The 15,580-nt window shown below is 37.4% G+C and overlaps 1 protein-coding gene across 1 annotated transcript in view; it reads left to right on the top strand.

Annotated features, from left to right (window-relative positions):
* LOC149305636 (CUB and sushi domain-containing protein 3-like) overlaps positions 1–15,580 on the top strand; it is a 403,051-nt gene that overhangs the window by 65,075 nt on the left and 322,396 nt on the right. The window contains exon 4 of the mRNA XM_089477264.1: positions 10,446–10,640. Coding sequence (XP_089333390.1) covers positions 10,446–10,640 — 195 coding nt within the window. The remainder of the gene's footprint in view (positions 1–10,445; positions 10,641–15,580) is intronic.

Genomic DNA, 15,580 nt, shown 5'->3' with positions numbered 1-15,580 from the left:
TTATTATTATAACTTTTATTATTATTATTATGTTTTATTTATATAACGCCAACAATTTACGCAGCGCTTAATACAATACATATATTCAAGGGGTATTACAAGACGAGAATTGACAAACTAAGACAAACCGATACATTAGGTGGAGAGAGTCCGGCTCACAAGCTTACACGCTTTCAAATGGATATGTGGTATATATGAAATGTGTTTTATTTGCTGTTATAAACTCTCCCTTTAATTGACACCGCAAGTAACACATTAACACTAATTGCATTCATTCCTTTCTCACACTCGCACTTTTGTAACAAGTGACTTTCACACAGTCTAATTCCAAACACCAGACCTATCTATCATCACCCAATAATTTCAAAGGCTTCAAAGTATGTAAATTACAAACAAACTGTAAAATTTACTTATGAAAACACGTATTCTAAAATAGAATATACAGAAGAACAAACTCTACATAAAAAATAGCGAATATGCGACAGGCTGGTTCAGTGCGGCTCTTAGCAGAAATGTGTCAATGCCTCATTGCTTTATAAAATATAAATGCTGACATTGAATTCCTTCAAGTGACGTACATTCCTAATATAATTGACTTTCAATACAATCATACCTATTCAGCATTCACCATGACAGATGATAATGTTTCCTCTCAAAGAAGCAGGGCCAACAAAGATCTTATTGATCAATTTATTACAAGGCAGACCGGCCAATAAACATGATAATAGCCTGACAGACATGTGACTGTTGGAAGTATTTATACAGTTAAGCTTGGTTTCATAAGAGAGGCAATTTTGAGTCAATTTTGCATAAACTCCAATGCTTTTCATTGCATACAAACGGGTGCATGAATTCTTACGATGGTTGGAGACAGCTGTCTGCTGCAGCCTTAGACTTCTTCTTAGGTGCCATCTACAGGAACAGACAGACAGACAGACAGCAGCAGACTAGAGAATGTAAATGAGATCAGGCAAGCCAAATTGATGTATAGAGCAGGGGTGTCCAACCTGCGGCCCTCCAGCTGCTGCAGAACTACATCTCCCACAGTGCTCTTTCAGCTAAGGGGCTGGCTGAGGAGATGTAGTCCTGCAGCAGCTGGAGGGCCGCAGGTTTGGACGCCCCTGGTATAGAGGCATACACTTAAGAACAGTCCAAGGTCAATAGCCAGAAGATAATCAATCCAAACAGGGGACCAAATCATGAGACGGGAATGTAAATGGTGCCCAGAGCCAGAACGGTAAGTGTAGTTGTTGGTTCCTGGATGCTGGCTATTGTTAGGTGAACTTGTCAACATTCAGTAACAACTGTCCAATCTCTCCCCACAGCTGCTAAAGAGATAATTTAATGGCTCTAGAAGTACCTCTGTCCGTACTTTAATATGCATTCTTCAAAAAAGTGAATGAGTGGCAGGAAAGTGCACCCATTGAGATCAGTAGAAGCACGTTTCATGATGAGAAGCACTCTCGCCCGGAGCATTTATTAAGACAGGGCTGGAGTATATCACATGCATGGAAATGTGTTCAGCCTGCAAAGAAAATAGCTGGGGCCAAGGTAAAGTCAAATGGATAAGGAGGATTTTAGAATATTTGTAAGGGGTACGTACACCACAACAATTTAAAGAGGTCATGCCTCAAATCCATTAACGTGAACTGATCAAAAAATTAATAAAGTTAATAAGTATTGTTGTGTAGCTGAGAGGACAAAACCAAAGAATAAGAAAAGAGTTTACCCTTAACACCAAGGAACGGGGGACGTGTTACTTTCTTTTTGTTTTTGTTTCTGGACCTACAGAAACAGAAGGTGATGAAGGTTCTTCTGAAAGAGCTTGCAGTCTAGAAGATTTAAGATATATTACCCAATGAAGGAAGGGGCAATGGACCAGTTTAAACACTGTTTCAATAAATGATATTACTAGAAATATGTTTATAAAACAGTTTATAAACTTTAGCTACCAAAACATTTTAACGCAATTTAACCCTTCACTAAGAATATTCATTATTGCATATAATTGTATGAAAAGTAGATGTTTGGAAACTAAGATAACGAATCTTGAAAACCTTACTGATTCATAGAAGCTGTAAGCTTAGGTCTCAAAAACCACAAATTTATATCCAAAAATGTGAAACATGAAAGGATGATAAATAATTAAATACTCGTTGAAAAACCATCATAAATGTTTTTGATACATTTTAGGTTTTCCGTTGCAGGACAAACATTTTCTCTATGGTGTATGTGATCAAATACAGATACAGGTATAAGAAACCACTTGACATTTTCTGTGGCAGAAAATAAATACGTACAATCTTTCCTATTTCAATAACATTTGTATGGCTAGGTGGTAAGTGATGATTTGTTCAAAGAACCAAATTTACAGTATTGTGGTTACTTGAAGAGGACAATGGTGAGTTAAGGGTCTGTATGTTTGTATGTGTATATATATATGTGTGTGTGTGTGTGTGTATATATATATATATATATATATATACTATGTATATACATACAGACAAATACTGTATAGTAATATTAAGAAATTATTATAAAAACAATGTTTAGCAAACATACATCAAATAAGTTTTACTCTGTGTTCCAACAGTTTACTAACTTATGAATGTTTCTTAGCATGATTTAACATCAGAAAACTAATGGAGTTGTTGTTTTAATTAAAAAAACATATGGAATGGTAAAGGATGATTGATTTGTCGATATAATCAAATATATTGTGGTTTCTCAAAGAGGATAAAGGAATATATATATATAATATATATAGCAAAGAGATACATGAAGGACACTTCACACCATAAGTTATAAATATTTCTAAGCACAATTTACAAGTAGTATACTTGAAGATTAATAACCTTGTGTTATCTAGCTTTTGAGTATCATAGTAATTTAGGAGATGTTGCTTTATTTTTAGGGTCTTTTTACAGAACTGTCAAGGTAGCAAAAAGCTTTTGATTTGAATTTGGGCATAATATGTACAGCTTGCGGAGCAGAATGAGAAAATCAGAGAGACATTTAAATATATATATATATATATAAAGAGATTTAACAAGGGACAAGAGTGAGGAAGGTTTAATCGGAGGAGAAATGTTAGGATAAGAAGCCAAGCAGTTTAAAGGGCTTAGATGGTGGATCAATGAATAACCTTCCATTGAAGTGGCATGTCTGTGGTGTGGCTGCCTGTCCACCTCACAGGAAGAGCCACCTTGTGGGAACCAAAATAGAGGCCTTGGCTCCAATAGTAGAAATCTCCATTGAGTTCCCTTGGCCAGTTGGGGAAGAAGATTAGATGAACTCTCCAAATGGCCCATGATCTCAACAGCCTGTAAACGTGAGATAGTGGTGCAGTTACCCAGAACAGCAGGACAGTGCCCAAAAAGCACACACACACAAACATAGAATATGATTGCTAATAATAACCTGTTGTTTATGTTGTTGTGCAGGGGCGTACAAGTTTTTTCTGCAGTGGGCCACTTCATCAGAATTGTATACGTGCGGGGGCCGCACTCATTTTTCACTGTGAGAAAATATGGCCTTTAATAAGATATGCAGATTTAAAAAAAGTAAATGACACAAAACCTTTACTTTTCCTCTCACTGATTTCTGGGCCTAGAAAGTTTTGTGACTACAAATTCAGCATTCTGGATAAGTAAAAATAAAATAGTTCTATTTATTTTAGCGATGCACTAAAATGAAAATTCTGGACCAAAACTGAAAATTCAGGGTTCACTTAGCTGAAACTGAAAGTGACCCCCCCACACACACTTTTAATAAAAGTAAGTTACACACCAAAATTGTTAAAAAAAATTATATATTATGATTGTTAACAGCAATCTCAGGCATACCCAGATTCCAGCATGTACTGGTTGGCTGGGCATTGTATTTTTTGTCCAATTTTAGTGTGTAACCACACTTTTATTAAAAGTAACACACCACAATTGGACAAAAAAAATCAACAATATGACTTGGCATGATAGGAGTGTGATTGTTAACAGCAAACACACTCTTTTTATACCCAGGCAACCAGTAAATGCTGGAACCTAGGCATGATGGGACTGTGATTGCTGTTAGCAATCACACTCCTATCATCCCAAGTCAGCCAGTACATGCTGGTACAGGGTGGCTGACCCCATACTGCTGGCAGTATCAATACACAAGGGGGGCAGCTAGCCAGGTTTCAGCATGTACTGTCTGACTTGGCATGATAGGAGTGGGATTGTTAACAGCAAGCACAGTCCCATCATGCCTAGGTTCCAGCACTTACACATCCATGCTATCACACACACATAAATTCATTCATTCACAGATTCATTCCCTCAATCAGGCATACTCATTCAAACCCCCTTCCCCACCCCCTTACCTGCTCTACAGCTCTCGATGCCGCTCACAGACTTCAGCAGGGGGCGCGGCCTCCCTCGTTCTCCCCACAGAGGAGGCAGGACTGGAGCAGAGAATAGACCCTCCCACAAGTAAGCAGCAGGGCTCTTGTGATCCTGGCTGCCGATCCCACGCGGGCCGCACCTCGAGGTCCCGTGGGCCGCATTTGGCCCGCGGGCCGCATGTTGGACGCCCCTGATCTAGTGTTTCTTGATGTAAAGACCTTAATCAGTCCTTGGTTTCACCTTAGATTCAGGATTTTGCCTATACCACGCATATTTAAATTCTCTCAAAGTATTAGCCTCCACCACTTGTACAACTCCATCAGTAAATGATAACTTCCTTACATTCCAACAAAGCTTCTGACCCTCTAGTTTTAGCTTATGACTTTTTCACCGCCTTTCAAATAAGCTTCCCTCCAGTACTTTGTTAAATCCCTTTAAGCATTTACATTTCTCTATTACATCTCTCTTCTTTCCTTCTGGCGTTCGTGCCGGCACCACGTGAAGAAGAAAGATGCGTTTTACGGATGTACTGGTACGTCCATAGGGAACTGAAGGGGTTAAAGCAAAACATTTATTGTTTAAAATATAAGAATTTAAGAAGGTTAAGGCAACATTTCCAGGGACAAACACAACCAAAGTATCATTGAAATGGATAAATATGCCCCCTCTAATCAACACTAAACTATGTACTCTTCTCTGTCGCATAATATTTTACTGAATTTATTTAACTTCCGCTATTAACCATACCAGGTTCTGGTACTAGACCTCTGATGGAGCGGGGGGCTCCCATACATGCCCAAATGGGTCATTTCAAGCTGGCACTTATGACTTCTGTAATTTTTTTGTTACTAAACATATAAAAATATTTTTATCACATCACTGGTCTATTTTTTTGTGCAAAAACAATATATTATTTGTATGTGTTCCGTAACATAGCCGCATATAAATCTATAATATGTATTTCACACATGCATATTAGAAAGCTACAGGCGCAGCTATTTAAAAAGCAACAGGAGTTCAATATGCATACTTACGGGTGTCATCAGCCGCTCACAAAGCTTACATTTAAAACCTCCATAAAACATCATGATTATAAAGTAATGCAAAACTGTCTATGGCAGAGAAGAAGAAGACTCGTCACGTGATGTGAGAAAGAAAAGGAGAAAAAATATCTTTCGCATCGGAGATTTTTTACTCGATTCCTCACTGACTCCCTCAAAAAACCATCTGGATTAAAAAAAAAAACATAAAAAACTTGAGACTTCATATACATATGAAAACCTTACATTTACACTTAAACCAGATGCTTTAATAACTACGGCTTCTCAAACAGAAGCTGTAGTGATTAAAGCCTCTGGTTTAAGTGTAAATGTAAGGTTTTCATATGTAGCGCTAATAAAAGATGGTTGGTTGCCTCCATTAGCAGATTTGACTACCGAAATGACTTGCTGGGATTATTTATCGCCAACATTCCTACTGTATTGCTTGTATTTGTTGCCCCCGCTTTGCCACAAACAAGGTTAACCCTTTTTTATTTTTCCCGGTAGCCAGGTCCTATCTCTACTACCCTTGCTACCTAGCTATTTATCGAGCATACCCAGGTGGTAACGATGTTGTTTTCACAGGCTTTCTGCCGCTTCTTTTCTTCTCCCATGATGAAAACGGTAAAATACGCCTTTCACACTTGTAATTGCTTTTGCCATCACCTCCGAAGGTGCGCGTTTGATCAATATGTTGGAATTGAGAGTGGCTTAAATGTTTGCTTTTTTGCCTTCTCAATCTCTAACCTGACCATTCATATATTCATCTTCTACCATTTCTTCTCAATACAATTTGTTCATGGAAAAATAAATTGGATATCCCATGAGTTTGGAAGTCTTTTTCATGTGAATTTCATATTTGTCTGTTTTATTACTGCACTTTGATCTTTTCTCAGTATCAAACTGATCAGTTTTAGATGACATTTAATCCCACAGAAATCACATGCAATGTACCATTTGACCATTTGAAAAACTGAAATCTAATTTAAACTAAATTGATATTTTATGTTTGGTACTGTAAAATCATTAATATTTTAGGGTGTCCTTATAGGCCACGGGAGGCACAGATTTATGTTTCCATGTTTTGTATTAACAGAGGCTTAGACAATATGTAGTTACTGGCTCCTTTCTATGCTCCTTTTATAAGATTTCTCTACATCACCTTTCTGTCTTATTGCCGGGTCACTTAGCTGGATTTGACCCTTGGGCAGAACGTTGCCTGCCCTTCCCTGTTATATACAATGTACATAAAAAAACACTTGAATTATGCAATTTTACTAGGAAAGCTTGCATATTAATGAATACTGTATTTAGAATGATTATTGGTTAGAATATATGTACTTCATGGCATATTTACCTGACAGGCGACAATCCTCACTGCAGAGGACCGGCATATGACATCACAACCCTCTGCTTTGTCGCCTCTGTATGTACTAAACTAAATGAGGTCATAGCGGATCGTTCCCTCAGACACACCTTGCAAATACGTGCTTGGCTTTCAGATCAGTGATTTACATGTAACATCCAACACGTTATACATTCACACATATTGCCACTTTTTCCTGCGATTCCATTATTGGGTTTTAAACATTTTAAAACATAACCACAAATAACCAGTGGAAAGAAGTCGTACTAGATTAATCAAAATAAAAATTCCCATTGCCTGCAATTAAGTTGAATGTAATTGAAATCTAGCAATTTCTCTGATTATGCTGCCATTACACTAAACAATTATTCTTGATACACACGATTGCATATTCATCTATTCACTCAAATATTCAGAAGTTCTGATGAAAATTATTGTCTGAAATTAACTTTGCTCCCAACTGTATTTAAGTGTATATATATATATATATATATATCAGTCCAAACTAGTCATTTACAAAGGTCTGGACAAAGTTAACCGTTGATGGCTCTGTGAATAAACTACCTATTTACTTAGCTATTGCCCCGAGACTGCTGAACAAATGTAGATTATATTTAAAATTAAGTGCAAACCTTTTGGATGTTTATTATATATATAATATGTGTATAATTATATATAATAATATACTTTTTTTTTTTTAGCAAACAATACATTCATTATGTGAACATATTTCTATTAAAATGATTAGATCGCCTCCTTCTATGTAATATTCTTTTTTTTAGTAAACATTAATTAACGTATATAACCCCTGCGATGCTGCGTAGATAACAGGAGCAGAAATCCGTAGGTTCGCCATCAGGAGTTAAAGAGCTTTAACTCTTGGAGTGGGGAGACAGGCCAAGTTCCCCATCAGGAGTTAAAGGGCCGTGCAAGCGACTCTATTGGTCGCCTGCAGGGACCTTCTCTGGCATCAACCAATTGGGAGGACCCTGCCAGCGACCAATAGAATTGCTCGTATGGACATTTAAAATCCTGGTGCCAAAGTGCGTACCGTGGTAACCCCGTATTAACCCCTTCTACAAAAAACGAAGAAAAAAACGAACACGAAGAGAATACACAGGAAGGGGTGAATATGCGTGGAATATGAAGATTTCTCCCCCGACGAAGACGAACACGAAGAGTTGGCCGGCGCCCAAGTCTAGTTAAAACAATTACACCAAACAGGTGTATTTGAAAATTGTATTTGAAAAAAGTATACCAAAACCCTTATAAGCTATACTTAGTTATCAAAACAGCAGCTTTCTTTCAGTGAGGCCATCTTTTCTCTTTACAATAGAGCACCATATGAACTGCAATATCAATACTGAACAGCAGAGTGCCCCACACCAACAATTCTCACAATACAGTTTGACTACAGTGGAAAAATACTAAGAATAATGAGAACATTTACCGTCGCATGGTTTTATGTTTAAAATACTTTTTTTGTTAAATATATATAGATGATGGCATCATTAATCTCTGCCTTTATTGTGAGCCTTTCTCTGAGAAACTCACCATAGCTGGCCCTTCATAATTTGTTGGGAAGTCAAGGAGCTAAATTGTTAAGCTCTCTTGCAAACTCACAATTTAGTAATTATACCTTATCAGTGGAGAGCGTATTGCTCACACATTAGTCTGTTTGATAACCCAGTATTTCGTGCCTGGTGCTTAATTTCTCCCCCAGTGAAGGTTTTGTTTCCCTAACCTGCTCAGGTAGGTATTGATATCACTGATTAAGATTGTTTCTGCAACTTTGTAACAACTTGGTCTTCAAAACGGTGTTTATTTGATACTCTACACAGTAGTTTATTCAAGTCTAGGCTAAGTACAGATCTGATGGCAATAACCCTTAGTCTGTTTGACTTTGGGTCACTTGCCCTATTGGGTGATTGGATTTCCTAGTACATTGCAGCCCAATGTAATAGTTGAGAAGATGGCGCATAAAACTCCATCAGAGTATCTTTTTCATGCTACAAAGTTGAAGCACACTGCTTAAAGGTGAAGCCCAATAAATTGGAAGAACCCATTGGTTTTTACCACCACCACGCAGAAGACTATGGCTGTTAAAATCTTGACTGATAAGACACCCAAGAAAAGTATGGGATGGGAGTTTCTGTAAATATTGTAATTTATTTAAATTAACCCATTCTCTTAAATGTTTTGCTGCTTTTTAAAAATATAACATGCATAGAACAAAGGATTGCTTATTGATAAGCATGTTGGACAATAATATATTTGTTTTGGGAATGACCAAATTCCATGTACTCATGGGTTCAGTACATATTTCAGCTAGAACTATTTTGCATCCTAGAACAACATATGTTTCTGCTAGTGTTCCCAAATTAAGCGCTTCATTTTATATGCACTCTCTCTATACATTTTTTTTCTAAATTTGTTGCTTGCTTTGTGCAAGCTGTTAGCAACTTCTTTTTTTCATGCCAAGTGAAGTCATGTCTCATCAGCCACATAGTTTACAGCTTTACCTGGTTCAAATATTGACCAGCAGTGTAAATAAAGGAATTTAAATAACTAAGGTTTTATTAGGGCTATATGTCCGAGAAAGTGGTTACTACAACCATTACTCAAAAATGACCATGTCACAGTTAAAACCTAAATAGACCTGATCATGCATTAACCATTTCAATGTCTGAATAAATAACACACTAATGAAACCCTTTGTGACCGTGTTTTTTTCCCTCTAAGTGCTTTCACTTTTTTTTGTATAGTCTGCCATTTATTATGAATAATATGTAAAAAAAAAAAAAAGCAACATTTAAAAAAAAATTGGACTTTTTTAGGAATATTTCTAGTGGGAAGGACACAAGGTGTTAGGGCATCTATTTTCACCTTTAGTTTTTTTTAAAAGACACAGGGATATATATATATATTCTGTATATGTATCATATGTATATTTGCTACAACCACTTAACACTTTTAGGGATCTTAAAGCATGGCCTTCTAGGGCAATAAGGCTCAAGAACAACATAGTTCCCTCAAACTGTGATACACAACTACCCCAAAGTCATAAAATAAAAGCCTAGCTCCCGGAGCCCTCTCTATCTGTACTTCACTGACCCAGATGAACCAGCCTAAATACTCTCTAATGTAATCCTTAACCTAATCCTCCCTGCTAGACCCAGCTGAACCAGGCTCTGGAAGAGCTCACCTAGAATATACAAACCGCTCCAGGCTGCTAATGCTTCGCTTTGCTCAGGGATTGTTTTCAGAGCCTCTCCTTTCATCTTCATCCTCTTCCCTCAACAGTATCCTTGACTTTGAGGCTTCAGGATGTTTAAATGTCCACACGCTGCACATTTTGCAGGCTTTGCCAGAATTCTGGACATTTTGTTGCAAAACTGGAGCCTGGAGCACTGGCCAACCCTGCTCCCCCAATGCTCCACTCCAGGGACCTATATACATCTGCGCGCAAAAATCCACCCAAAACATCTCCTTGTGACTGTTCGGATTCATAGTATGTATATTCCGTACATATGTGTTTTGTTTTTTTTTACATTATTTCATGGAAATTCAGGGGTCTGTAGACAATAACACAGTAAAATTATTTGGTGCTAAAACTAAGAATTTTTTATTTTTTTTTAACTTATGTTCTCCTTACAGAATTACGGAGTAGTTCCTGTGGAAATCCAGGAGTCCCACCTAAAGGTGTTCTGTCTGGAACAAGGTTCGATGTTGGTGATAAAATCCGCTACAGTTGTGTAACGGGGTATATTTTGGATGGTCATCCTCAACTCACCTGTATCGCAAACTCTGCAACTACAGCATCATGGGATTTTCCTGTACCTATATGCAGAGGTATGGTGCTTAGAATTTTGCTCACATTATTTTATTATAGTTTTATTTAAATATAAAAGCATTTGCACGTTTGAAATGTTGTGAGGCAGCCAAGAAATTCCCTGTGCATCAGTAGAAGCGAGGCAACAAGTGAGACTTGGGCAACTAGGTACATTATATGAATTTTTAAACCCCTACTGGATTCACAAAGACCACACTAAAATGTATGCAATTTCTTTTTTGAATTTATTATAAGATGTATCATTTTAAAGAATAATTGCTTGTATTTATATATATATATTTCCTTGCCAAAAAGGTCTAAAGAAACAACTTGGACTTTGAAGTAGGCTTCAAAGTCCAGATATTTAAAAATAACGTGTTATGTTCTGTAGATTACTTGTTTGATAAGGTAAGACTTAAGAAAATGCTGCAGGCTTTTTGAAAGCAGACAATATAAAATCCCCAAATATTGTTAATATAGCTTTTAAATAACATTAACATATATTATATTACAGTTGAAGCTGATTAAACATGAGGGTAGTAAAATTCAATGTGTCACCTCATAGGCATAAATGATAACTCTCCAGAATCCATGGAGACCTGGGTCTCCGGATAAATTACGTTAGCTCTACTAGTCCTGCATTTAAACCCTCTCCCCACTTCTTAGAAGAAGCAGAGCTTCAGGAAGGCCACCCTGGGAAATTTCTATTAGTTATTTACTAAAAGGGAAGATGGCTTGCAGGAGAGTGGCGGTCTCAACTTCAAATGTCCACTACATATTATCCAGCAACAAGAAGACCATAAGTGTCTTTGTTCTGTCTTCTTGCACGTTCACACAGTGTGCAGTCTGACATTCAGTATAAACCATTCCTGTCTTCCAAATAAGAGGACTGTTCTTTATAGTTTACCTTGTTTATTGGTGAACAGATTGTTTAGTATATATGGCAAAACAGGATTGTAGTGCGTAAGCGTGAGCACGTACATGTGATGTGGTGTGGTAAAACTATAAGAATACAAATAACATGTACAAGTACAAAGCATAGGAACTGCATGTATAATAACATTACATAACAGTGAAGTACATGGCAAAATGGCTGCCTATACATAGAATGACAGTCTAACTTTCCTGAGTAATAATACAAATAACTGAACAGCTCTGAATGCTATATTGTCCCTGAAACAGAAGTAAATGTCTCACCAGATATGCTATTACACAGATGGTGGAGTTTTGGAAGGAGACACACAGAGACAGCTCTGATAATGAGTCCTGGTGACTGAAGACTGTAAAATGGAGGCTCCTCCCTCCCAGAATGCCCTGCAACCACCTACAATGCATTGCACTATCCAGAATGCAATATTCTTTAACTAGAAAACAAGGTGTAATACAACTTAACACCGCTAGATGGAGCTATAACTTACTAAAGAAGTCTAAGGTGGCAAAAAGGTGAATTCTCAAACCCTGCTGGGCAGAACAGTCTTTATGGTAATGTTTATTGAGTTATATAGCCCCGTAATATTCGGCAACACTATACAATGATTAAATAAGACATAACAAGTAGTGAATCACATAACAGTTTGGACTTAATGGAACAAAAAGTGAGGAGGGCCCTCAATTGAGCTTACAACAAGGCATTGTGGGAGACACCCATGGAGACTTTTATGCCAATTCCTCCTTGAGTTGACTGGGAATTTAAAGAACTCTCCAATGTGACAGATCTTTTCCAATAGTTCTTAAAATGTCTATGTAAATAGTATTTGCATTGCAATAAAAGTTTCATACTCACTCACTCACTCTTAAAGCTTCCCATTTAGGTGTCAGGTGAGTAAAAAGTGATTTCCATTGGCATTCAACTTGCCTGCAAATCACAAATGTAAACTCCAATGCGCCTACATATACAGGATTATACTTGGCATAAGACCAATGGCCTAGATAGACTAAATGGTTCAATCAAAATATTAAAAATCAACATGTTTTAGCTAATAATTATCACCCTAATGATTTCCAGTGACGTTCAGAACAAAAACAGGAGTGCTCTGAATCGTTAACGTTCCTTAAACCTTCTAAAGTAGGATTTGGTGAAAGTGATATTTTTTTTAATATGATTTGAAGAGTATTTCTTTGATCACCTACAACTCACTCAAAGGGTTAAATTTATGCAGGGACCAACTTTTATGTCTTATTCAAATTGTATATAAAACTGCATCTACTCCCCCCAGTTACCGCAGCCTCATAGAAACTAACCATGGTAGACGAGAATCATTCATGTATATTTAGTCATTCATTCACATTTGAAATGTATAGGTTTTGTTTGTTCTGAAAAACCATGGGCTATACAATGTATTTAAACATTTGAAAAGAAAGTGTTTGTAAGGCAAGCATCTTATTTATCACTTATGGTATATGAATAGAGAAGGACACTTAGCTATGCTTCAGTTTTACCACAACACAATCTGTATTATGGACATATTTTAATCTTCTCCAATGTGATTTTTCCACCCACGTGCGTAAGCTTTGCCATGTCATTGCGTTAGTAACCTCCTTCCTAATGTAATTGTGAAACACATATAAGTCACTCATCTTATTTCTACTTAACTGACTTTCCATTTGTTAATATATAATCATTCTCAATTAACTTTTTTCATTTAATTTCCCTGTAGTTTTTGTATTTTACATGTTTCCATCAATTAACTCTATACTGGTTTCTACTATGCATGACATTGTAACTAACACGACACCCACCTACAAAGGTATTGCCCTTCAGTGACGTTATGCGGTATCTGTTTTTTCCATAATTTCACTTAATTTAGTCACTTACCACCTCATTGCTTCATCTTAAATATCAAATACTCTTATGCCAAATTATGTTATCACATTAAGTTTTTTTAGCTACAAGTCTGCGTATATGCAGAGATGTTTTTTGGTGCAGTGCCCCAGCTGCCCCCACTACTTAACTCCGCAGCTGCTGGATACCATGCCAAACACTGGGATATGACATCATATTTCAGCATGATGTAAAATGAGGAAGGTCACTGGAGACTACCAGTTACGCATAATCCTCTATATGTATACAGGCTGCTTACAAGGGAGATTTCGGATCAACCAAACCAGCCTAAGGATGAGTGGCACGCCAATAGGGTTTAGTTGGTTTAGGAATGAATAATCCACTGCATATGTTTGTGCACATATCCTACTTCAGTATCAGGTATAATCCCATGAAATCCCCTATTTTCCTTTGCCACAGAGTTCTGCATAGGAGTGTCAGGGTAGGGAGCACAGCATTAGAATCTAGAATTAGAATCAGGTTTTCACTAACCAAAAAACTGGTAACCAGTAATAGTATAAAACTGGGACCCTCCTAGCAATTAGGAGAGACTCTGCCACAGATAATTTTAAATGATGCAAGAGCTTAGAGCTACTGACACCCCTTTAAATATGGGTGACCCATAATCAGTCTACATCCATCATCACCCCACTTCCGCCAACTCTTTTTTTTTGTGTCATTTATGTACCTTTTCCCTGATCGCCTGCCTGCTTACTCGCTCTGTGCACTCTAATTACTCCTCCATGGGACTGACTCTGATCCTGTGAAGAGCCTCACTGAGGCATTAGGCCACACGGTGTCCACAAGCCGGCCTCTTTTCCGTTAGATTGCCGTTGATGGCAATTGTATCGGCGCTTTGAATCGGGCAGTTTTTATGCTCCACCGGCCCCTTAGACCTCCCTGCCCACTGGGATCAGACCGAAAACTTTTTTTTTTTTTTTATTCCCACTCTGTATCACAAAGCGACGTCAACATTCAATATTTTCTCTGTACCAAAATGTTATTACAGCATCACAGTCCAATTAATTTCTTGTGGCATAAAGCATACGCCAGGAGATTCATGAGAAGAAAGCATTATTTGTAGGACAGACATTGCATTCAGTACAACTCCCAAAAGAAAAAAGGAAGTGCAGGAACCATTTATAGTATTTAAATTACTTACAAGGCCTATCTATCCATACCTTATTTTTGATTCATATAGTATTATCGCCCAGGGTCGTGACATGTCGTGGCTTGTTTTATTGGGTTGTGGCATTAATATGGTTGCTTCGTAGTTGTGTATAATAGTCCTGTGCTTTGCGTTCCTATTATCATGGTATGATTTTATTAGGAGTGCTGTGTCTTACACATTAACGGCACACTCCAGCCATCATATACACTTTAAATTGTCATGGTGCCCCTTTTGCAAATGCATAGAATCCCCTCTTTCCCCCGCCAACCACATCTCCTGCTGTATGCGCTAATGTGATGTAATCATATCCAGTCAGCTACAGCACTGGTTTGATGTAGGTTTTTGGTGGGGTGTCTTACAATACCCCCTTGCACATGTGCAAAAATTGCCCCTGTTTATTTCAGCGGGTGGGCTTTCCTATAACTCTTTGGCTTTGGTAGAGGTGTCGTGCTGCCACCCTGGAGCAGCATATTCTCCTAAAGGTGTAATTGTTCTTCCCTACACGTTCATCAATGCATATTAAGATACCTTCAAAGAGTAATTTTGTACAAAAAAATGAAAATATCTCATAACAAGATGGTATTATTTGTCAATAAGAATTATGACAGTACTAGTTATAAAAAAAAAAAAAAAAAAATATATAAAACTGGGACCCTCCCAGCAATTAGGAGAGACTCTGCCACGGATAATTTTAAATGATGCCTGAAGCCCGTCTCGCACCGTGAAGCGGTATAAAGCTTTGAGGGTCTCCCAGTGCGGGAAGCATTATCTGTTCCACTCCTATTTTATTGTCAATATTTATATATTTTGGCTAATATACTATCTGCATGACATCATACATTGAAGGTGTCATTGCTGTATGTTAACCCTGGTTTGTCCACACAGGTATGTGCAGTCGTGTGTTTAAAATAAAACTACAGAAAAAAGTTATTTTTAATCTAATTTAGCTTTATTTTAGATACATCAGG

This window comes from Sceloporus occidentalis, unplaced genomic scaffold, assembly GCF_023333645.1.
Source record: "Sceloporus occidentalis isolate IW3139 unplaced genomic scaffold, rSceOcc1.0.p SCAF_11, whole genome shotgun sequence".
Lineage (NCBI taxonomy): Eukaryota > Metazoa > Chordata > Lepidosauria > Squamata > Phrynosomatidae > Sceloporus > Sceloporus occidentalis.
The sequence above is the reverse complement of the archived record's forward strand: the minus strand, read 5'-3'. Positions and strand labels throughout refer to the sequence as shown.